Source organism: Theropithecus gelada, chromosome 1 (assembly GCF_003255815.1).
Source record: "Theropithecus gelada isolate Dixy chromosome 1, Tgel_1.0, whole genome shotgun sequence".
Lineage (NCBI taxonomy): Eukaryota > Metazoa > Chordata > Mammalia > Primates > Cercopithecidae > Theropithecus > Theropithecus gelada.
Genome location: NC_037668.1, coordinates 142,792,344 through 142,817,440, shown reverse-complemented (window position 1 = coordinate 142,817,440; position 25,097 = coordinate 142,792,344). Strand labels below are relative to the sequence as shown.

At 38.0% G+C, this 25,097-nt stretch overlaps 2 protein-coding genes across 9 annotated transcripts in view; one reads left to right on the top strand and one right to left on the bottom strand.

Moving 5' to 3' along the window:
- The window catches only part of AIDA (axin interactor, dorsalization associated), a 44,665-nt gene extending 41,684 nt beyond the window's left edge, over positions 1-2,981 (bottom strand). For 2 of the 4 annotated variants that reach the window (XM_025366014.1, XM_025366033.1), the window contains exon 1: positions 1,644-2,981. In XM_025366014.1, coding sequence (XP_025221799.1) covers positions 1,644-1,753 — 110 coding nt within the window. In that variant the 5' untranslated portion in view covers positions 1,754-2,981. The remainder of the gene's footprint in view (positions 1-1,643) is intronic. The other 2 variants (XM_025366024.1, XM_025366042.1) reach the window with 2 other exon arrangements.
- Positions 1,990-24,586, top strand: BROX (BRO1 domain and CAAX motif containing). 5 transcript variants are annotated; one of them, XM_025365982.1, is made up of 13 exons: positions 1,990-2,381; positions 5,130-5,246; positions 8,380-8,486; positions 8,708-8,804; positions 11,858-11,953; positions 13,639-13,711; positions 15,007-15,112; positions 16,726-16,815; positions 18,321-18,406; positions 19,208-19,289; positions 19,614-19,764; positions 20,942-21,101; positions 22,042-24,586. In XM_025365982.1, exons 2-13 carry the CDS (start codon positions 5,146-5,148, stop codon positions 22,126-22,128), a joined length of 1,236 nt encoding a protein of 411 aa, XP_025221767.1. In that variant the 5' UTR covers positions 1,990-2,381; positions 5,130-5,145; the 3' UTR covers positions 22,129-24,586. The 5 variants fall into 5 exon arrangements, with proteins under 5 accessions (XP_025221767.1, XP_025221786.1, XP_025221747.1 ...); XM_025365962.1 differs by lacking the exon at positions 1,990-2,381 and adding an exon at positions 2,710-2,852; XM_025366001.1 differs by lacking the exon at positions 11,858-11,953.
- Positions 24,587-25,097: the final 511 nt, after the last annotated feature.

Below are 25,097 nucleotides of genomic sequence, written 5' to 3'. Positions count from 1 at the left end.
TATACAGAATGGGTATACATAGGTGCTTACTGTCTAATTGGCTGCAGTATGGAAGGGTGTGTTCTCCGGTAATAAAGAAAATCTTATAATTTGTCTAATTCACTTACAGAATTACTCTCAGTGCATCTTAAGCGCTCTGTAGTAGAAATAGGATTTGGATTTTCTTCTTTAAATCCCAGATTTCAGTGGTATCAGCTTGTGACCTGAGTAATCGGTTTAACCTGAGCTTCAGTTTTCCTCATTTCGTAAAATGAGAATAATTATATTCTCACTGGGTTATTGCAAGAGCAAATGAAATCATGTGAAAGTGCAAAACAAATGCTACTAGTTGTTACACATCACAAAATGGCCCAGGACACGGGTTTTTGTCGGAGCTTTTTGAAACTACAGGCAATTCAAAGTCAGTACCTACAGATTTAAATTATCTTAATAGATAAAAACAACTATTGTGGGGACAGGCTAAGAGTTTAGATCTTCCAAGTACGAAGCGTTTATTCTTTCCAGAAATCATTGTGTGTCAGGGGCGGAGAGGGGGTGGTGGGGAAGGCCGGGTTATTCTACCATACATGGTTTAATACTCAGTAAAATCTCAAACAATAACTTGCTTTAAACAAAGAATAATTAATGGCGAGTTTGCAAACAATAGCATTTTGGCAGACAGTTCTTAAGTTCAGAAAAATGTGCAAAAACCTAAGCAAGGTTTTATGTGTATATAAATCTTGTCTTTTATTTTTTAAGACATCCCTGAAGTTTTCTGAGGAAACCAGAAAGGGCAAGAAATTGGTCTTAGGTTGCTCAAGGAAACTGGTACTCACTTGTACCCTGCGGCTATACATTATATACAGGAAAAGGAGGAGGGATCCAAGGAGGGAGTGGTGCTCCAGTGCGTGGTCCATTAATTCACATTTTGCTCTCTTCTGTTCACATCCTGCGCGGACTCCACCCAAGGCAACCGAGCGAGGGGGTGGGTGGGACTCAGAGCCTACCAAATAACAGTCCCAGAAACCGAAACGAAATCGAGGTGGAATTCTGAAAACACGGCTCACCAGAAAGAGGGGTGGAGAAGGAGCGCGAGAGGAGACCCTTCTTTTGGCAGAAGAGGTATCCCTGGCCCTCGCTGCTTCCTGGGGAACCCTCTCCCCTCAATCGCAACCAGTTCCCTCCTTTCCTACACATGGAAGGAGGAAGACACACACAGAGCAAGGCCACTCATTCTTGGAACGTGGGCGGAGAACACACAAGTATTCCTCAGAGAATTTCAAAGGGAAATCGAGGAAGGGCAACCTGGGAGAGGAGGAGGAAAGGAAATTGACTGCCAAGTGGTGGACCCGTGAGACCGTGGAAAGGAACTAAGTAGATAGCCTACTAGGGCCGGCGCCCCAAGAAAGAAGGGCTACCTGTTGAATGGAACTGTCCCTGCGGAGGCGGAGGGGGAAGAAGGCGAGTCACCCCAGAGAGCGGAGCCCTTGTCCCCAGAGCAGCCTCGCTGGGGCTGGTGGCGAGGGATCTCAGCCTCAGTGCCTGCGGGGCCCCACCCTGAGAAGCCTTGGCTGGCAGATACAGTGATGAGAGACACCGACAGAAACAAGGGAGAGGCGCACGACTGGAGCCGGTCTGGCCCGCTCCCGCGGTTAGTCACTCACATCTGATACTCGTCTATCGCCTCCACCAGCTGGCCCCAAGAGTCGAAGTCGGCGCCTCTCCTAAAACTGGCGCCCCAGCGCTGCAGCAGACTCCGGGTCACCTCCGACATGGCCGGTCCCCACCCCGTCCCCTCCCGCCCCTACCCCAGCAAGGCCGGGTTCTAGGGCGCCATCCTCCCCGGGCCTGGCCCCGACATTAACAGGGCCAGGAGGAACCGCTACGGCCACCACCGCCACCCGCCGAGGAGCCGCCCAAGCCCATTTGCCGCCACAGCCAAACTTTGCGGCTCCAAAAGCGACCGCCCCGCCGAGACCCCGCCCCCGAGGCCCCGCCCCGCGTTAGGTTGAGGCCGCCCCACTCCGCCGAGGGCCGCCATAGCTATTGCGGCATCCTCCCTTCGCTCCGCAGGCAGGGGCAACTCTTCTCTTCCTGTCTGGGATAAAGACCATAGCTCAAAAGGAAAACCGAGGGAGGGGAAGTTAGAAAGAGCTGATGAACGGAGCGTTTTGAGGGGACTGTGACGCCGCGGCAATCCCCGCCCTGGAACTGCGCGCACTACCGCCTCGGTAGCTGTCATGGCCGCCGGGCCACGTGACTCCGACTTGGCGCCGGCCTCGCTTTTCGTCACTCTGGTTTTGTAGGCTCGGTTCTCCGACTCCCTCTTTTTCCTCGCTTGTGGACTCCGATATTGCCATTCTTCCCTTAGAAGAACTGCTGTACCGACTCTGAGAAATTTGGTAAGTATGTCAGAGGATGGGTGTTTCTCAGTAATACCCGCTGTTTCTCCGAAGTCTCAAGCAATAGGGTCACCCCCTTTTACATTAGTCTCCATAGACCCCTGGACAGCGGACCGAAAGTCTCCTTCTAATGCCTTCAAACAAACGACAGAAAGAAAATCCATATTGGTTCCCACAAATCAGTAGCATTAACAGCTAGATCCGCTGAATCCCCTTGCCCCGCATCTCCATCGGTCTTTGGAGAGCTTATAATACAAGCTTAACTGTGGTTCGTTCGGCCGTTGTCTGGCCACCTCTCCCGGGTTGACAGTATCGGCTTTCCACAAAAATGCCTGTTTGGAAAGAGGGGAACTCAAGTGTTGGCGCGTGCGCACGGTCGCCGCCCGCCGCCTCGAACGGGACTGGGCAGGGGAGGAAGAGGCTGGGTGGTAAACAGGAAGTGGGCCCTCAGAGCTCGGGGGCGGCGCTCAGGTAGGTTACTCCGGGGACTCGGGGCCTCTGGAGTGGGGATCCCTTGTCAGGAACGGGAGTCATCTTGTGGAAGTGTGTTAGCTTACAGCTTCGATCCGAATGTTGTATTGGTGGCTCTAAAGTCACCCTTGTCCCTGCGGGTGGGTGTGTCCTTCTTCTATCCCACCCTAGGAACTCCCGAAAACTGAAGAGCGCCGGGTCGCAGAAGGGGAGAAGATGGGGCAGAAACTTACCCTCTTCTTTCCTGAAGTAAAGATACGCAAAACTTCAGACATTTTCATCCAGGAAGTAGGAGGCCGCATTAAAAGAAGTATTTGTGGAAGATTTCGCAGCATCAAGTGCTGAGTGTGATACTAGCTCTAAGTTTATTTGTAGGCACGTAGATGCTGTATTAGGCTATCGGAATTTATATGGAAGATGTGTAGATGATGGTATTTTCTGAAATAGCTCGTTAAATGTTTCGAGTCCTAAATAAACCTGCTCAGTTTTTCCTTGGGTACACACTGCGTTCTCTATTCGTTAAATATGTGGTGCTCCTCAAAACAGGCTTTGTCATGAATAAATAAATAGCATAAAGGAAGCACTTAATGTAGGCATTTCGTACACTGTGCAGCCAACATTATTTTCTAGTAATAGGAAAAGTCGATTGTCAGGCTTGTACAGTGCCTTCAAATTAAGTAAACCTAACCAGAATTTCTTTGTTGCTTCCTGGAAGCTAATTGCCATGTTTAGGTCTTCGCCTTGGCTTTCTCGGTAAAATCTGCTGCACTACCTACTCGAGGACATTTAGACAAGACATGCTGCTTTTTTGTTTTTTTCTTTTTTTTTTTTTTTTTTTGAGATGGAGTCTCACAGTGTTGCCCAGGCTGGAGTGCAGTGGCGCGATCTCGGCTCACTGCAAGCTCCGCCTCCTGGGTTCACGCCATTCTCCTGCCTCAGCCTCCTGAGTAGCTGGTACTACAGGCGCCTGCCACCACACCCGGCAAATTTTTTTTGTACTCTTAGTAGAGATGGGGTTGCACCGTGTTAGCCAGGATGGCCTCGATCTCCTGACCTTGTGTGATCCTCCTGCCTTGGCCTCCCTAAGTGCTGGGATTACAGGCGTGAGCCACCGCTCATTTATTTTTTAAGTAGAGGGTATGGAACTTCAATTTTTTTTTTTAAGTTGGCATCTCACTTAGGTAGTTTTTTTTTTTTTTAATTTTTCCTTTTTTGAGACAGGATCTTGCCCTGTCGCCCAGGCTAGAGTGCCATGGGGAGATCAGGGCTCACTGCAGCCTACATCTCCTGGACTCAAGGGATCCTCCCCCCTCAGTCTCCCCAGTAGCTGGAACCACAGGCGTGGCTACGATGCCCGGCTGATTTTTGTAGAGACGGAGTCTCAACAAGTTGCCCAGGCTGGTCCCAAATTCCTGAGCTCAAGCGATCCAGCTACCTTGGCCTTCCAAAGTGCTGAGATTACAGGCGTGAGCCACCACACCCAGCCCAGTGTTTCCATTTTATAATAGAATTTATTGGTCAAGTATTACATTTTTATTTTAAGAATATTCTTTAGATATTTTTTGGAAAGTACATTTTATTGTAGAACACATGTTATAACCAATCCACTGTTGTCAGCAATATGTCGGAAATACAGCAATTAACTTGAAACTTATTACAAGTAGCCTTAGCAATATAATCAGGGTTACCATTTGAACCCGTTTTGGAAATTACATTCATCTGGTCCTGTGCCCTTTTTACTTGCAGTTGTCCAACCAAAATCTAGTACTTTGCTATTCAGAAGTGTGTGGGGACCAGCAGCATCAGCATCTCAGGTCCTGCCCCAGGCTAATGACTTAGAGCCTGCATTTGACAAAACCACCCACCCCCAGGTGATTTTTATGTATGTTAGAGTTTAAACATTACTGCTCCTATATAGGTATGTTAAGATTGAAGTTATTGTGGGCAGATTTTCAAATGCTGTTCTTTTTTTTATAGGCCTGGTTTGAACATAGACCATCATAAATAGACAAAACATACCTGAGGCCGGGCGCGGTGGCTCACGCCTGTAATCCCAGCACTTTGGGAGGCCTAGGCGGGTGGATCACTTGAGGTCAAGAGTTTCATTCCAGTCTGGCCAATATGGTGAAACCCCGTCTCTACTAAAAATACAAAATTAGCCAGGCTAATTTTTGAATTAGATTTTTATACTATTGAAATAAATTTTTATACTATTTACCTTGTTTATTAAATATTTTATATTTAATTTTTGTACATTTTTTACTTTTTTGTCTGTAGAAAACATCTGGAGAAAATGACCCATTGGTTTCATAGGAACCCATTAAAAGCCACAGCTCCTGTGTCTTTTAATTACTATGGTGTAGTCACTGGCCCTTCTGCTTCAAAAATATGCAAGTAAGTTGATTGATTAAACCACTCTTAGATGCAAGGTACTTTTTTTGGTTCCATGGGCAATACAAAAATATGTAACACACTGTTTCTAACTTTAAGTTTGTTATAAATTTATAAATGACATGTAAACAGGTAAATAATAGATTATTTAAACTTTGGTAGTCTTCTAGCCCTGGATCCTTAATTTTAGATCAGTAAATGAGTCCCAGAGAGGCTAAAGCAATCATAGTAAAACAGTTAATCTGTGTATTACAACAGTACAAGAGACTACACAAAGTAGTGTTTGAAAATTTTTATTTTTTATTTTTGTTTTTATTTTTTGAGATGGAGTTTCACTCTTTTCATCCAGGCTGGAGTGCAATGGCTTAATCTTGGCTCACTGCAACATCTGCCTCCTGGCAGAGGTTCAAGCAATTCAAGCAATTCTCCTGCCTCAGCCTCCCAAGTAGCTGGGATTAGAGGCACCCGCCACCACGCCCTGCTAATTTTTCTACTTTTAGTAGAGACGGGTTTTCACCATGTTGGCCAGTCTGATCTCAAACTCCTGACCTCAAGTGATCCACCCGCCTCGGCCTCCCAAAGTTCTGGGATTACAGGCGTGAGCCACCATGCCCAGCTGTATAGGGACATTTTAAATTGGCCACATATTGAACTTCTTGACTTCAGAGTAGGGAGAGATCCCTATGACCTGAAATGCCTTCAAACTGTTCACATAGGAAAAAGTACTTGTGATAGGCCTTAAATGAATTGTATGGCTTAGATCAAGAGTTGACAAACTGTCCTATAGATTTGGATCATTGCTTGTTTTTATTGGAACACAACCAGCCCCACATTTATTGACATACTGTATATGGTTGCCTCTGGCTGTTTTCCTCTACAACACCAGAATTTAATAGTTCCAATGGATACCTTATTACCAGAAAAGCCTGAAATGTTTACTATTTGGTGCTTTCCAAAAAAATATTTGGGTATTCTTGATTTAGATTGTCAGAGGGGAAAGGAGAAGGTTATTTCTGTCAGGAATACCTTTGTGCTAGTGATAGTGAGTAGAGCAGTTTGGCTGAAATGAAAGCGATAAATGCAAAAGATGTGTTGAAGGAGGAGTCAATGGACCTGATTGACTAATTTGCCTTGGGAGGCTGAAAAGGATTCAGTCTATATGAGATACAGAACCTAAGTGGTTAAGACATTGGTGGTACCAATAAAGGAAAATCTGAAGACTTGCCGCTTTTATGGGAAGAAGTGATTACAACAAAAGATAGGATAATCGGCTTATTAATCTAAACCAATGGTCCTCAAACTTTTTTTGAAAGCTGCATAGTATTTATTTTAGGCCTTGTGGTCCACATGCAGTCACTATTGCATATTATTCTTTGTTCATTTTTACAAGCCTTTTAAAAATGTGAAAACCATTCTTAATTTGAGGACTGAACAAAAATAAGCTGTGGAATATACAAAAACTGGTTACAGTTTGTAGTTTGTCAACCTCTGATCTAGACTCCTGGAGGCAAGTCCCAGCTTAGCTGTTTTATCTGTACCATTGGGCAAGTCCCTTAACTTCTTTGGGCCTAATTCCTAATCTATAAAATGAACAGCCTCAATTAAATATATCTGAGGTACATTTTTCTCAAATTCTGTAATTTAAGATGAATAGAACTTTACAAGTTGAGTTGTAGGTGATGATCAAGCATCAATATGGAAATGCTAGCGAACTATTTGAGTGCAGAATAGGCTTTAAGGATTCAAATTTCTGCCTAGTCCAGGAATTGAATCACTTTCCAGCTTCTAGAGATATACCTCAAACAATGATTAATTCATAAGATAGCCAGTCACATTTTCAGTCAGCTGTTTGTAATTGGCAATACATACATACACTTCTTGGAATAAGCCTCCTTAGAGTTCGTACCAATGAATAAGTACTACATCTAGACCATTCAGGATTAAGTCTGTGCTCTCTTCTAAACATCACTGCTACCTTAATCTAAATCTCAAAAGAAAATATTTGAAAAGTTAGTATTCTTCCACTCAACAAGTAATTTTGAATATGTGCTTTATCCTAGGCACCTACCCAATTCTGGATATACAGCCTCTACTCTGTTGATGCTTACCATTTAAATTTAGTCTTTCTTTAATGGTTTACACATATTTCAAGGGTCTTTGGTCATATCCGTGTATTGTAAGTTTGGAAGCCTCACTAAGCTAATTGCCTTCTGAATTCGATTTGGAACTGAAATAGAACCAAGTGAAAGCTAACGATAGAGAGCTAGGAATTGATATAGTTGAAGCTATACTAATCGATGAGATCTCAAAAGAGAGAAAACCAGAAAGCCAAAGACTGAACATTTCTGGAGTTGGGAATGAAAAGGAGACACAGAAAAAAATATAAAAGGAACTTTAAAATGATAAGGGGAGCACCTGGAAAATTTGGTGTTATTGGAATCAAAGGAGAAATAATTTCAAGAAGGAAAAAGTGGATCTACAGCATTTATTGCTGTAGAGAAGTAAAGGAGAATATAGATTAGGGAGCAGTTTTAAAACAACTAATGGCCACATGTTTTGCATATTCTTGATGTATATATTGAATATGTAATTACATATAATGTAATTTTATTTTTTAAATATTTTTATGCAGTGTATTTTCACATTTTTGTGTTTTATGTCACATTTAGAAACTTTAAGGAGATATTAAAATGATATACAGATAAATTTTCATTTTTCAGGAAACTTACTGTGAACTGCTTAGTTTTTTATTCATTCTTCTTTCCCCACATCTTAAATGCATGCATTTGTTTGTTTTTTAATGAAAACTTGCTATACATTTTTATTATGTAATTGAATTTAGTATTTGCCTCTTTAATTGGTCTGAGTTTATTTTCGTACAACTTTTAAAACAGTTATTAGAAATTTTTTCTCTAGATTTAGTTCTAATTAAATTCATTTCTGTGTATTTGGTAATCCCTTAGAGGAGGTGGGCATGTGCATGCATGTGTGTGTTTTAAAGCTTTTACATTGAAACCTGGTGGGGGTGTGTGTGTGTGTGTATTTTAAAGCTTTTACACTGAAACCTGGAAACCACTTTTATGTGAGATTGATTGCAGTACAGCTAACTTTACTGTCTTTTTCTCTCTCTTATAAGTGACTTGAGGTCATCCAGGGCACGACTCCTTGAACTGTTCACTGATTTGAGCTGTAATCCAGAAATGATGAAGAATGCAGCAGATTCATATTTTTCACTTTTACAAGGTTAGTTATTCATATGAACTTGAAGTTTTTTAAAAAACTGTCTAGAAGTTTACATTTAATTCTTTGACTTTTCAGATTTGATTAGTTTACTCTTCCAGACTATATTCTTTGGAAAAGGGCAAGAAGTTTCATTCAGACACCTGGAAAAGTAATCTGAAAATTTTTCCAAACAGAACACTCAATATTTCTTCTAAAACTAAAATGTCTTATACTTTCTGTAGGTTTCATAAATTCTTTGGATGAATCTACCCAAGAAAGCAAGTTACGATATATTCAAAATTTCAAGTGGACTGATACGTTACAAGGACAGGTTCCAAGGTAAGCAACACTAAGGTAGTACTAAATTGGAGCCAGTTTTTGTAACTGTGTAGCCAGTGGTTATCTCATAGTCTCTGTATTTGGAGAAGAAAAATACAGGTCTGCGTTTTCTCTTACCAGGAAATTAATTAAAAGAATTTGAGCTCAATCCTAGTACATAGTAAGTAAAAATATAATTTGTTTCTCCCAAACAAATCTATTTTTGAGGTAATCAATACAAATGTCAACTATAGTTGAACAGCCTTGACCTTTAATAACACACAAAGGATGATTTGAGGATTTGGAACCCAAACTGTATGTGCCTACATTCAAGCTGAGCAGAATTTAAGTTTTTCCCTTACTTTTCTTTTGCTGATGGATACGTCACGTATCTTCCATTAGTCTCTCTGTCTCATTCTTTCTCTCCAACTCTATACTCTTGATTCACAGGATGTGTTTTCTTCGTTATCTCTCTTCCCTATTTCTACTCTTTTTAAAAACTTCTCTTCAGAGCTTATCGCTCACTTGAAACTATTTCTAATAGGTTTAATTATAACAGGAAATAGATCATAAAGATGTTAATTTTTTACTTACCTACTGTTTTTCAACACCATTTTGTTGTTTAAATGCCCATATATTTTAATCTCAATTTGCTTTAGAATTACTATTTTATAAAAACAGAAAGGAAGGAGTGGAGGTTGATGAAAGACCAGAGCAGGCTATATATTACAGTGGAAAGAGTATGAACACTGGGTTTGTACATAGTTAGATGCAAGTCCAGGTTTTCTACTGCATGAACATCTGCTTCTTCAACTGTATCTTGGGGCTACAGATACAGTATTTTGTGAGAAGCAAAATAAGAAAATTTTTGTTAAGTGACTGATAACAGTACTAGGCTTATAAGACATTCATTAAATGTTCATTTCCTTTCTTCCTTCCTTGGGAATATTTTACGTAGAATTCATAATATTCTGGGATACTCAGATTTTCTAAGACCTTGTTTTCTGTTTTTTAATGTGACCCATTTGTTTTTAATCCAAAATTAAGGAATTTTTTTGAATTAAGACTTTTTTAAAGAATCAAACCTCTGTCGTCATTTTGACAGATTCTATAATGTGTGCATTTCATGAATTTGGCACTTTTCCAAGCATGCCACATTTTGCTTCCGTGTAGTAGTGAGCTAAAGTCGAGTACAGTGGCTGATGCCTGTAATCCCAACACTTTGGGAGGCCGTGGCAGGCAGATCACTTGAGTTCAGGAGTTCGAGACCAACCTGGCCAACGTGGTAAAACACCGTATCTACTAAAAAATACAAGAACTAGCTGTGCATGGTAGAAGGTGCCTATAATCCCAGCTACTTGGGAGGTTGAGACGGGAGAATCGCTTGAACCCAGGAGGCCAAGGTTGCAGTGAGCTGAGATGACGCCACTGCCACTGCACTCCAGCCTGGGCAACACAGTGAGAGTCCATCTCAAAAAAAAAGAAAGAAAGAAAAAAGTGAACTACTATTTAACCTTTTTTCAGCAGCGTTATGAGATCGTGAAGAATTATGTGATGAAGACTTTAATACTAAATATTCTGCACAAGTGAGACTTCTAAATTACTTTATTCTTGATTGCTACTTACTCAGTAGAAATCATGTTGTGAGTTTATCTGTTCTGAAAAATATTTTTTCCATTATAGATGCTATGACTACTACTTTTATGTGGTGTCATAGAAATGGAGTGTTTGGAAACAAGGCATGTTGACATAAATGAAGGATTATAAAGGAAGAGAGTTATTTATGAGACTTCACATAAATTAGCCAAACCGTTATATTATTTAAAGGTAAAGTTATAAATTAGACATGTCCACTAGATCTCCAGATGTAATTCATTTAATAGTTTCCATGCAGAAAAGAATAAACTATTACACTATGTGTTAAATTTTTTTCAGGAGGATAAAACTGTTTTGAGAAGTTTGTTCATAACTGTCATTTTTGGATGTTATAATCTATACTAAACGATAGTTTAGACGTTATATTTTAGTTACTACATATAACACTTTTTTTTTTTTTTTCATTTAAAAAGTTGCCATATCTCCATTTCTCTTAAGACAGGGGCAACAAGTAACTAAAAAAGAAAAACTAGAGCGATAATTCTGGTTTCTTCTTCTTTTTGGGCAGCTTTTCTGTATCTTAGTATTACATGTGTAAAATAAGAATATTCTGCTTTCTTCATCAGTTGAGATAAATGAGATCATGTGTAAAAAATTTTCAGGTTCTTCTAAGAACAGTAGTGAATATATATTGTTATGAATATCTTATTTGCTTGATATGCTTTTGCCGTTTTTATTTCATACTTAGAATCTGAAGCAAACAAACAAGGTATAAAATATACTTGTGTTCAGGACCTTTTTCTGGAATACTGATTGGCTAAGCATTCAGAATGTTACACAGTTTGCCTTCAGCTTTCTTTTTGCCCTTCTTTTCCTTCATTTCTTGTTTACATACCATCTGCTTCAATCAAGCTCATTGGGTCACTTCTATCTGAAAAATTTTTATACTCCTCTTGTGCTTTGATGGCATTGTTTCCTTAGCTGGGATGTCCTTTTGCTTCCCTTCTAGTCGTCTTTCCAGGGACAGTTCAGATTTTATATATACCATTAAACCTTCTTAATTATTCTAGCCTGAAACAATCTTCTGAATTTGATTTTTCTAAAATGTTGTATAAGAGCCACACCTTTGAGAATCGACTGAGTACTTGTTAAAAATACAGATTCTAAGCCCCATCTCAGGCTTTCTGATAAGGCCCAGAAATCTGTATTTTAAAAAGCTACTCTATGTACAGTAAACTTTGGGAACTCCTATTCCCATGCTTATTATTAAGTACATAGTACCTTCTGGACCATTATACTTAGGCATTTGTAGTTAATTACCTGTATGTCTTATCTCCCCATCTGTATGAAACACATTTTCCTCATACATACCAGTTAGCATATACTTCTTTGTACTTTTGAGTCGTTTGTCCAATAGGCTTCATGGTGTGATGTCTTGATAATTGACAGAACCTAATGATCCGTGTTTATAATTCCAGTGCCCAGCAGGATGCTGTTTTTGAATTAATTTCCATGGGATTTAATGTAGCTTTATGGTATACCAAATATGCTTCAAGACTGGCTGGAAAAGAAAAGTAAGTTAAAAGGAGAGAATTGTGTACATCTGTGTTATTTTTCAAGTATATGGTGCTTCATTATTTTAAAAATCTATTTTAAAAAGTACCACTTTGGACATGTGAAGGATTGCCTTGTAATGTTAGTATTTTGAGTGTCAGAATTATGGCACCTAGTGTTAAGACGTAAAATAAATTTTAATAGTCTTGTCATATGGAAGGTCTTGCTAAGTAAGACCCCAAATCTAGAAACCATAAAGTAAAAGCATGACTATTTAACTACATCAAAGGACCATAAAGTTAAAAAACAAATGTCAAGATTGGTCAAAAACGTTGCAATTCATATGATACATTGTTTTTATAATGTATACTCTTATAAATCAGCAAAGGAAAGACCCTCAAATCAATTGAAAAGCAAAGGACATGAACAGGCAATTCACAGAAAACAAATACAGAAGGCTAATAGTATGTGAAAAGATGTTTTGAAGGATTAAAGAATTATAAAAGGTGATACAATTTTTATAATAGCAATAGTTGATACAGCAATAGGAAACTCAATTTATGGTTCATCCATACGTGGAAACAATATGCAACCACTTGAAAATGATGTCAAATTGTATGTGCTGTTGTAAAATTATCTCTAAAGTAAAGTAGGTGATTAAAATAAGAGCAGAGTAATGATTATAGCTACCATTGTATATTTATGTGTTTCTTAAGCATATATATGCGTTAAGTATGTAATATTTTGTCTTATTTATGTACAAATGTCTGTAAGGAAAAATAAGAAGGCTTTGTCCGGATTTTATTTTGTTTTGTTTTTTTGTAGAGGTTAGGTCTCACTATGTTTCCTGGGCTGGTCTCAAACTCCTGGCTTCAGGTGATTCTCCTGCCTTGGCTTCCCGAAGTACTGGGATTACAGGCATGATCTACCATGCCTGCCTGCAGATTTTACCCCTAGTTAGCGTCTCTCTTTTTTCATTTGTAGTGTTTTCTTTTTGGAGACATACTGATAGACTTTTGCCATCTTAATGTTACCTTTATGTCGTATACTTGTTTTTCATTTGTAGTGTCTTCTTTTTGGAGACATATTGATAGACTTTGCCATCTTAATGTTACCTTTATGTCATATACTTGTTTTCAAGACCTTTTTGTGGAATACTGATTGGCTTGGCATTCAAAATCCTTTACAGTTGTTACGAGTTTTCTATAAATGTACATTTCATGTGTATTTGTTCCTTTTCTAGGTGTCAAAATTAATTTTTTTTTGGTGGGGGGTGGATGGAGTGTTGCTGTGTCACCAGACCAGGCTGGAGTGCAGTGGCACGATCTCGGCTCACTGCAACTGCCGCCTCCTGGGTTCAAGTGATTCTCGTGCCTCAGCCTCCCAAGTAGCTGGGATTATAGGTGCCTGCCACCATACCCAGCTAATTTTGGTATTTTTAGTAGAGACAGGGTTTTGCCATGTTGGTCAGAATGGTCTCAAACTTCTGGCCTCAAGCAGTCTGCCTGTCTCAGCATCCCAAAGTGCTAGGATTACAGGCGTGAGCCACCCTGCCTGGCCTCAAAATCAGATTTTTTTAAAAGGAAGAAAATTAGCAGTGAGAAACATAAATGACTACTTTGGATATATAATAATGTATTGGTTGTTGTGTTTTAATACCAGAAATGGAATTCATCCTCTAACTAATGTAACCTCTCTCTTTAAGTATAACAGAAGATGAAGCAAAAGAAGTTCATCGAAGCCTAAAGATTGCAGCTGGGATTTTTAAACATTTAAAGGTAAAACAAACAAACAAAAACCATTATTTGTTCTTAATGCTTTAGTTCTTGAGTAATTTTTCTTTTTGGGGGATATGGGGAAAGAATTGTTTCATTATATTAAAAAAGGTACTATGTGTTCTGTTTACCTTATGTTAAGTATGTTACTGATGAGTGCAGCCAGTTACTAAATATTAAATGTCTCCATTTTTGTTTTAAAATCACCAGTGACTTTTATAATTAGAAAACTAAAGTTTTAGTGCTGTGCTTATTTTTCTGTGTCCTTGAAAACATAGGAGAAAAGAAAGCAGAAGTATTGATGGTTCTTACCTACCTCATTACTCTCCACAGAAGTTACCAGGATTAGTCCTGATTCTGCAAAACTGAACTTCTGATTGTATTCTCTGTATCTCACTAAAAACATTAGAGGGACAATCAGTGCACTCTAATTATATTAAATTGCCGGGAGATGTGATGGGAATTTGGAGAAAGAATATCGTGTTTTTTAAGCAATGTCCCCCCAGTTCATTCTAATTAAATCACTTTATTGAAGGCCTCCTAGAGGCCAGTGTTGAGTTTTTTCATGTTAAAATAAGATGCTTTTTATAGTGATTAGAAAACTCTGATCCTGAGTTAGATGTAGAATTGTAGTGGTTTTTTTTTTTCTCTTTGAGACAGAGTCTTACACTGTTGCCCGGGCTGGAGTGCAGTGACGCGATCTTGGTTCAGTGCAATCTCTGCCTCCTGGTTCAAGCAGTTCTCTTGCCTCGGCCTCCCGAGTAGCTGGGATTATAGGTGCCCGCCACCACGCCTAGCTAAGTTTTCGTATTTTTTAGTAGAGACAGGATTTCACCATGTTGGCCAGGCTGGTCTCAAACTCCTGACCTTGTGATTCGCCCACCTCAGCCTCCCAAAGTGCTGAGATTACAGGCATGAGCCACCGCACCCAGCCTCTTTATATCTTTAATTATTAATGTGAATGAACATTTCAGGCTATCCCGCAAAAGGAATTTTGGTTACTATTTCAGTTAATGTTTTTCAAGATGATAGTGTGACTTGGGTATCTCAGCAATCTATCATGACTTAAATTTTGCTCTTGAATTTCTTGTTCTTATAAAAGCTGTTTTAGTACACAGGAACTTTTATTCTTTATAAGCTCACTGTTGTTAAGTTTTTATAGTTTTTGTTTATACCCCGAATTTCTGCTAAGCATCCAAATTGAATGTCTCGTAACTTTCATTTTCTTCATCTCTAACAACTGGATTAAAATGAAATCTGGCTGCTTTATTTTTTGTCTTTTTTGTCGTTGTTCTCAGGAAAGTCATACCCCAAAACTCATTACACCTGCAGAAAAAGGAAGAGATTTAGAGTCACGACTCATAGAAGCATACGTTATTCAATGTCAGGCTGAAGCTCAAGAAGGTATCCTAAATATTGTAAGATTTTTTTAAATGAAAGTCTATATTGTCATTTAATTCCTCTTTAAAAATCAGACGTTGGGCACTGTGGCTTATGCATGTAGTCCCAGCACTTTGGGAGGTCAAGGTGGGCAGATCACTTGAGCCCAGGAGTTCAAGACCAGCCTGGGCAATGTGGCAAAACCCCAGCTCTACAGGAAATACAAAAATTAGCTGGGCATCGTGGCACATGCATGTAGTTCCAGCTTCCCATGAGGCTGAGATGGGAAGGATGGCTTGAGCCTGGGAGGTCAAAGCTGTAGTAAGGCAAGACCATGCCACTGCACTTCACCCTGGGCAACAGTGTGAGACCCTGTTTCAAAAAAATTAATTAATAAATAAAAATCAGAATTAACTAGAATCAGGTTTTAGATTTTGAGAAATTTTTGAATAAGGAATAAGTTTACCTTTAGCATTTGCCTTCACTCTTAGCAGGAAAAGGCCCTACAGTTTAATGGCTCTTTTTAAGAGGATTTTGATTTCACGTTATTTCTGACAGTACAACATTAATTCTTTAATTCGTCTTTTCTCTCTCTCCTGTGCTCATTCTTTTTTCTCTTTCACTTTTTGGCTTACCTTAAAGTCTTCACCTTTCAATGGCAAGTAATAATGACACTCAGCGTGAAACAGTTAAGAAACTTTGTAGGCTTTTGTTTTTTTTTATTTCAAACTCTAGTGTTCCTCTGAAGATGGCTGGGCTGGTGGCTCACGCCTGTAATCCCAGCAGTTTGGGAGGCCGAGGCAGGAGAATTGCTTGAGCCCAGGAGTTTGAGACCAGGCTGGGCAATATGGCAAGACCTCCATCTCTACAAAAAGTTATTTAAAAAATTAGCCAGTTGGCTGGGCGTGGTGGTGGCTCACGCCTGTAATCTCAGTGTTTTGGGTGGCGTGGGCAGGCGGATCACCTGAGGTTGGGAGTTCGAGACCAGCCTGACCAACATGGAGAAACCCTGTCTCTACTAAAAAATACAAAATTAGCTGGGCATGGTGGCGTATGCCTGCAGTCCCAGCTACACGGGAGGCTGAGGCAGGAGAATCGCTTGAACCTGGGGGGGTGGAGGTTGCGGTGAGCCGAGATCACGCCATTGCACTCTAGTCTGGTCAACAAGAGTAAAAGTCCATCTCAAAAAAAAAGAAAAAGAAATTAGCCAGGTGCCATGGCATGCACCTGTAATCTCAGCCACTTGGAAGACTGAGGCAGAAGGATCACTTGAGCCCAAGAGTTTGAGGCTGCAGTAAGCCATGATCAAGCCACTGTGCTCCAACTTGGGTGATAGCAAGACCCTGTCTTGAAAAAAAGAATTTGCTGTTAGGTCATGCTGTTTTGTAGTAGTGATTGTCTGTGATTAGCTAGTAATTCACTGATGATTTATTTAAAGAAATGGCATCAGAACCAACAAGCTCAGTGTTTTTTGTTTGTTAATGTTTGCATTTTCTATAACTTTGCATGTTAAAACGTTTAACAAACTGTATTAAAATCCCAGAGAGATTGTCAGACTGTCTTTTGCTATTATAATTGAATTTAGGATGAATAGAGTGAACTTAATTATAGATTCACTTTATTGTGTTTGGTTACAGTAACAATTGCTCGAGCAATTGAACTAAAACATGCTCCTGGACTAATTGCTGCACTGGCGTATGAAACAGCCAATTTCTATCAAAAAGCTGGTAAGCTTCTAATTCTGTTGTTACATTTTTTAGTCTTTAGCTTTTCAGATTTATTTGATCTTGAATTAATAGGGAACAAAACAAAAGGTTTCTCAGATTCTGTCATTATTTGCAAAACTGGAGTAATACTTTATCGCATTTAAAATAGAGCTGTTCATATTTAGTATGCTGCATAACTTATAATGGAAGGGAAAACCAGTGATGTCTAATAAAATTATACAGCTTTTTTGGCTTAAAAATTTTTTTTGGTCTTTATAACAATCTTATAGTTACTATGCTTTAGACAAGAATCTGAAATCCAGAGAGTTAACATGACCCGTAATTTAACTGCTAGAAAGTGGGAGATTGGGCATAGAACACAGCTACTGTGATAAGCCTATTACTCTTCATTTACTTATTTAGGAAACATGCATGTGTTTTTATTTATGGGATAGTTACTGTTTTTGTTGCTAAGGAGAGGTAAATAGAAAAGATTTGCAGTTTAGGGAAGAAGAACATGTCACCCCATTATTAAATCCTGAAGTAAGACACCACAGCAGTGAATTAGGAACCTTAACAAGCTGGGCATGCTAGAGAAGGACTCTAGAAGAAGATGCTTTAGTCTTATTGTGAAGTGTAAATAAAAATCTTATGTTCCCTAGGAAGCTTTAGAGTTTGGGTGCAGAATTCTATAGTAAGTACAGACATAAGAAAGAACTTAGCACATTCTGGAAACTTCAGACAGTTGCTCTTACCTGAAACGCAGGATGAGTGGTTGAAGAAAAGTTTGAAAAAGTATGCTGGCTTGGGAATCAAACATTGGTTTGTAAGCCTTTGACCTTTCATTCTGTAGACTCTTGGGATCTGTTAGAATACTAAAAGGCTGACTTGATTGGATTTGAATTTAAGGAAGTTCCCTATAGTTGCAGTATTAGAGATAGGCTTGCTCCATGAAGGAGTAATAGGCTAGCTTAACTTAGCACTTAAGAAATTCTTCAAGTTTATGAAGGAAATGATGAAAGCTTTGGCAAATACAGCAAAGTAGCAAATAGGAAAAAATAGATTTGAGAGATGTTTGGTAGAAGGATATGTGAGTGAATATGTGTGTGTTTTATATAAAATTCAGTGATGGGGGTGGAGAGGAGAGTATCCTATTTCTGACTTCAGTGACTAGTCTGCTATTTGCTTTGCTATATTATATACGTTTTTTAAATTAGCTAATATAACGGTATAAACAGTATTCACTTTGAAGTTCTTGGTCACAATCTGTTTTTATCATTATCTTTAACTTAAAGTTGTATTAACCATCAAATCAAAGAGCTGCTATAGTATTTAATCAATCATGTGTAACTGAAAGTATAGATTTGGGAAAATCAAGTAAAGGTGTTTTTTTTAAAAAAAATTAAATTATTGAGTTTTAGACTCGAATGGCATTCTTTCTGCTTTTATCATCAGAACACATGAACTAAAAGTCTTCTAGTGAATCAGGATGAAATTATATTTTGCTTTTTAAAATGTAACTTTAGATCATACTTTATCCAGTTTGGAGCCTGCATATTCTGCCAAATGGAGAAAATATCTTCACTTGAAGATGTGTTTCTACACAGCTTATGTAAGTATTCATAATGCTAAAAACAATGTAAATTATTGTTTCTCCAGTCCTTGGAGTGCCAGGTCTCTCATCTCACCAGAGTCTTTCATTAGCATTTTACAAATAATGGACAGCTAACTCTCAGTAAATGTTCACTGAGAGTCAGTGCAACCATTGTGAACTAAAGTGGGTGGAAAGAGATGATGTAGGATTGTAGAAGTGGATTATAGCAATAGAATTATTGTTTGATTCAAAACCCACTTTCAGCATACTTAATGAAATTCTTTCAATTGTTTCATTCTGTGCATTGAGAAACATATTTACTAATTCTAATATTAAGGCATACCACACAATATATCACCTAGCTTAGTGAAGAACCATCAATAAACATCATTTTGGAAGTTACATATCAGTCTGTTATATCCACCAAACTTTATTGTTTTGTTAATTAGAGTATCATATGAGAGATCATGGAAACCTTTTTCAGGTCTGAGTAGATAATATTTCTTATGCCTCCTTCTTCCTCTGCATTAGCACAGTTTCCTCCTTTATCTACTATTTCCTAATTTTAAATACAGATTTCGGCAGATAACTTTAGCTCAGTACATGGTTAGAAGGCTGTTTTGGCTCAAGACTTGACATATTTCCACCTTTTCTATGAACAAAGGTTGGAGAAGAGCTTACTCAAATAAAGAAATGTAAGGGATTGCATTGATACTTCAGTGTGTGAAGGTACTAATTTATCTGATAGATACGTAAAACAATAATAGAGGAAAGCATCTTGAAGGGAGAGAATGAATAAAAATTTGTTTATTTCATCAGGCTTACTGTTACCATGGTGAGACCTTATTGGCTAGTGATAAGTGCGGTGAAGCAATCAGGTCTCTCCAAGAAGCAGAAAAATGTGAGTATTCCTGCCAGAATATTAACTCCCCTTTAAAAAACAAATGACTTTATCACAAAAGGGAATATGTGCTTAAAGAGATTTTGGCTGAGTTCATGAAAGGGAAATGGGAATGGGTGACGTAATTGGAGAAAAGAAAAAAATGTTTCAAAAACCTAGAACCGTAGAAAATCCACACCTTCTACTTACAGTATTATTATTGGTATTGCTATTATATTAGGTAAAGAGCAGTAAATGTCTTACCACCTCCAATTTAAAGCCTTATAGGGATAAATGGGCCATGTTAATTATAATCAAAAGACTTTATATCTCTTTCACATGCAGTGTATGCAAAGGCAGAAGCACTGTGTAAAGAATATGGAGAAACCAAAGGACCTGGACCAACAGTCAAACCTTCAGGACATCTATTCTTTCGGAAACTTGGAAACCTTGTGAAGAACACCTTAGAAAAATGTCAGAGAGAAAATGGATTTATGTGAGTACAGCTTAATATTATTTTGGTAATATTAATATTATTGATTTATAATTAAAATACTAATATTTTAGTAATACCATTTTTGTTAGTCTCTATTCTCAAAAGTTTTATGCTGAATAGCACTTACGGGCTAGGCGTGGTGGCTCACAACTGTAATCCCAGCACTCTGGGAGGCCAAGGTGGGTGAATCCCTTGAGCCCAGAAGTTTGAGACCAGCCTGGGCAACATGGCAGAACCTGTCTTTACAGAAAATACAAATAAATTAGCTGGGCATGGTGTCACACGTCTGTAATCCAAGCTACTCAGGAGGATGAGGTGGGAGAATCATCTGAGGCTGGGAAGTCAAGGCTGCACTGAGCCATTATTGAGTCATGGCACTCCTGCCTGGGCAAGAGTGAGGCACTGTCTCAAATATATATAGTGTTTACATTTCACATTAATTTTCTCTTTAAATTGGTGATAAACTTCAATTGTGTAGGGCCTTTTATTCTACTTAGGAGGATAATATATAAAAGCAGACTTTAAAATTAAAACATGAGTTGTTAACATAGAGTTCACTTCATTAGGACACTCACAGTATCCTGATTTTCTCTGAACTCTGTTTCCCTGCCGTTCTTCCTCCATATGTTTTAAGTATATCTTCTCAACCTCCTTTGCATATTCATCTCACTCTGGTTTCAGCTACCTATAAAGAAGGAAAATAAATTTTCTCTCCAGTTTTTCTTGTTTTTTTTTTTTTTTTTCAAGAGGTTTTCCATTATTAAATCAGTGCTGTTCAAACTGTAGATCACCATCTGTGTAGGTGGGTAGACTCAATCTCATTCCTGCTTTTATCTCCTTACACTCTTCCCCTTATATTCTTCATCTAGTCATACTGAGCTTTTCACTTCCTTAAACATGCCTAGTTCATCTTTAATCACTTCCTTTGGAAGTCACTGAACTTAATTCTGGGTTAATTCCCCTTGTCTGCATTCTCATGGCACTCTACATATATGGTAGCTCCAATTGCATTGCATTGTAATTGACAAAATTTCTTGACTTTTTCGCTTTCCTACATGAGGCAGAAAAACCTCTTATCCATCATTAAATTGTCATTGTCCCAAACAGGACCTTGAACATACTAGGCACTCAAATAATGAACAAATGAATGAATTGCTATTTAAATTACTTTTTGCAGTTACTTTCAAAAAATTCCAACAGAAGCCCCACAGCTGGAACTCAAAGCAAATTATGGTCTCGTAGAGCCTGTACCTTTCGAATTTCCTCCTACAAGCGCTCAGTGGACACCAGAAACATTGGCTGCATTTGATCTCACCAAAAGACCCAAGGATGACAGTGTATGAGATTTTTTTTCTTTCTCTCTCATTCACAGAAGTTTAAAGGAAAATTCAGAGTTCGCATTTTGATATTTTTCTCTAGATACATATCTTTGTCTAAATGTTAAGTTAGCTAGTTATAGTGCTTAATCTGTGGTAGAACACTCTCAGAGATAAGACCTCTAAGCCTTAAATGTCTTCTGATTTTCTACGTAATGACATTCTTTTCAACACATTATCTTGCCTCTTTACAACTTGTCAGTGCCTCCTTTAAGAAGAATGTGGGAGAAAAGATCATCCATGTTTGTATTGCTGTGGCAATACTCTGTTTTAGCAAATTGCAGAGTGTTTGAAGATTTGGCCTAATTTCAGTATTCTGTGAATCCAGGGGCAAAATAAGAATGCTTTTATTTATTGGTATCTAAGTACATCTTGGTGTTCTAAATCAAATGGTAAATTAAGTGGAAATTTTGAGGTCTAACTACCAAAAGACTAGGGATCTGTGACAAATGAACAGGAATTATTTTACAGCCATTGCTCTTTTCTTGAGATTGAGTTGTATTTATATAATTTCCTTTCCATATTAAAATTTATTCCTTAAAATAACTATATTCTGTTCAGCTATAAAATAATGCCCTAAGAGACAGCCTATTACTGTCATAAGTTATGTGTAAGCTTTAGGGTTCTACATGTATAGATAGTTCACTTAGAAAAGAGCATGGAGTAGGAGTACCAGTATTTTGATTTTTGCGTACCTAACTAGGTTTTCATCTCTACTGAAATGTTGTTTTCTGATTATATCTTAAAATGAATTGGTCTATAGTTTCTGGAAATAGCTTTGTCAGTATCCGTGTTATATAATTTAATATAGCATCTTTTAAAAGTCTGAAGTGGAAAAGATTTGGTGTTTGTTTTCTCAATCTTAGTTTATGTACTTAAACTGTGGTTTTTTTCTCCCTAGACTAAACCCAAACCAGAAGAAGAAGTGAAACCCGTGAAAGAACCAGATATCAAACCTCAAAAGGACACTGGGTGCTACATCTCCTAAAATACTCCTGAAATACAGTTTGCACTTAGAATTTCTCTAACAGGAGATAAGATAAACCACAGAATTTCAGTTCTTTTTTCTCAAAATGATTTCTCTGAAGCTTGTAGAATAACTATTACATTCAGAGGGTTATCTGCCTTCAGCTTACTTGTTCTTGATTTTTAATACAGTGGAGATGTTTCTTGCTTTGTTTTCAGCCTCTCCTTTTTAATCAGGACAACATTTGAAAGATTTTATTGTGCCTCTAAAGGGTATATTTGGGGGTTGGGTCTTTTTATTAAACTCTGGATAGTAATAAGTTTCAGGTCAATATAGGCCCAAATCATGTGGTTTCAGGTATGTTTTTTTCTTTTTTTTTTTGTTTTTTTGAGGCAGAGTCTCCCTCTGTTGCCCAGGCTGGAGTGCAGGGGCACGATCTTGGCTCACTGCAACCCTCCGCCTCCTGGATTCAAGTGATTCTCCTGCCTCAGCCTCCCTAGTAGCTGGGATTACAGGCACGTACCACCACACCCAGATAATTTTTGTATTTTTAGTAGAGACGTGATTTCACCATGTTGTCCAGGCTAGTCTCGAACTCCTGACCTCAGCTGATCTGCCCGCCTTGGCCTCCCAAAGTGCTGGGATTATAGGCGTGAGCCACTGCGCCTGGCCTCAGATATGTTTTTCTATCTACACACAAAAAAATTTATTTTCCTTCCTCTTGATATCAGAATAATGACAGGAATCAGTTTTTAACAGAGATAGTTTTTCCATTTCTCCATTGTGTTAATCAGAGCACAGACTTACATCCTCAGTCATTTATCTTTTCTGGTGGGGGATAAAAAGTCACTTAAAGATGAGAAAATTATCACACCAAATCCTTTACATATGTTAGAATCAATAATTTACTAAAAAATCAGTTTTTATAGGTATGTTGGGACCTTATCCAAGAACTTATCCCTGTTCCAGTAGCCCTGTGCTTCATTCAGTATCAGTAACCCTGCAATGATTTTTACAAATATCTTTTCTAGTGGATTTTTTACTTAGAGGACAGAACTTTGTAATAGCTCTTAATGTTTATATATAAGAGAAGACAGAATGGAAAATGTTTTTTGAAGTCAAATATTGCATGATGTAAAGAAAAAACTTTAAACTTAAATGAGTAGGTTGTCCTGAATTACACTGGTAACTCTACTTCTTTATTAAAGAAGTTATAGTAAGATGCCTTTGTTACCTGATTTCAGTGTACATTGTTTTTATGTGGTTTTCTGATAATGTCCTGTCAGAATTGTATTGGTTTAGGCCAAAGGCCATAGCAAACACAGAGAACAAATATAGATACAATATGATCTTAAAAATAGATTGTAACATTTTAAACAATTAGTTTAGTAATTTGGGAAATAGTGGATGCATAATACTTTAAGAGAAGTCACACATCTGTAGGTTTATCTTTTGATTATTCTCCTGGGTCATTAGATAATTTTTCTATTATAAGTGACAGATTGATTCACTTAATATAAATAATACAAGTAGCATACACTAAAAGCTTACTGTGTGCCAGATACTGTGCTGGACACTTACATAGATAAGCTATTGAATCCACAAAGCAGCCCTGTGAGAAATAAATAAAATCTGCATAAAGTGTTGAAATAGGAATACGCATTTCATTATGAAAAATGAGTAATTATGCCAATCTGAATCAATATAGCATTCAAATAAGTGATTACTTAAATCATATATCATAGTTTACACTCCTTAAAAAAAGGTACATAAATTCAGTGAGGTTTTTTTCTTAACATACAGAAATACTAAATACTGCTTGCAACATAGTATTAATATTTGAAGCTGTAGTTTCCGGATTAAGTGGAGTAATAACTAAACAGGCATTTAATTTTATTTCAGTATCTATGGAAAAAATACTTCATTACATCTCACTCTATTTTATGTTGTCTTTATTACAGAATCACTTGTCTGTTTGTTGTGTGCCACTTACTGACAAAACTTTAAACAGTACTTGATGCCAGCTCTTTACTCTCTGGCTGTGGGACCTATTTCTCTTAGGTACTTGTGCTTATTAATCTACTTACTAAATTTTCACATTGACAATTTTGGGAATGATACTACCATATCTGAAATGGAAAATGTAATATGCTTAGTACTTCTGTAAAATACAGCAATACTAGTATTACTTTACATCAGTAGGCATCTTTGACGTGAGCAGATAAATATTTTGTTGACTCAGCAAAGGTAACACTTTGTGACTAAAATATCCCATTATATATAATGTTTTTTGAAATGTTTGAAATTTTGGGAAATTATCACATATCTAGAAGTTGCATGAAGGTTATAGAGAGATGTAACTATTTGTTAACTATTACATGGATTTCATACTTGGCAGTGACAACTAACGTTACTTCAGCTAAAAGTGTATAATGGGTTATCTTTTTATTTATGAAAATAAAAGTAATTTTACTTACAATTTCATTGAGATCTTTCATTTTCGACAAATATTTTTATACTTACTAAGCCAGTAACAGTTAAAACAGTGCAAAATTATTCTTCACAGTAATGTTCTAAAATGACAGATAACTAGGCATGGTGGCTCACGCCTGTAATGCCAGCACTTCAGGAGGCTGGGGCGGGAGGATTGCTTGAGCCCAGGAGTTGAGACCAGCCTGGACAATGTGGTGAAACCCTGTCTCTGCAAAAAATAAAAAATTCGCTGAGTGTGGTGGCACGTGCAGTGAACTATAGTCATGCCACTGCACTCCAGCCTGGGTGACAGAGTGAGGCCCTGCCTCAAAAAAAATAAAATGACAGATATATTTGCATCAATTGTTTTATGCTTCATGGGTTCGTTAAATATTCAACACTCCTTGACTTGTTCAGTTTCTACTTATGTTTATTGGTACCTATCACTTCTTAACCTCAAAGGATTTTGATTGGCCTGTTTATGTCTCATGCTTAGTAAAATCCAACATGATGCAGTA

Excerpts from the sequence above, each read along its gene's own strand:
- BROX (XM_025365962.1), top strand. The coding sequence starts at position 2,710 with ATGCCTGTTTGGAAAGAGGGGAACTCAAGTGTTGGCGCGTGCGCACGG. Across the intron at positions 5,247-8,379 it reads TCTGCTTCAAAAATATGCAA|TGACTTGAGGTCATCCAGGG; the intron begins GTAAGTTGATTG and ends CTCTCTTATAAG. Across the intron at positions 11,954-13,638 it reads AGACTGGCTGGAAAAGAAAA|TATAACAGAAGATGAAGCAA; the intron begins GTAAGTTAAAAG and ends TCTCTCTTTAAG.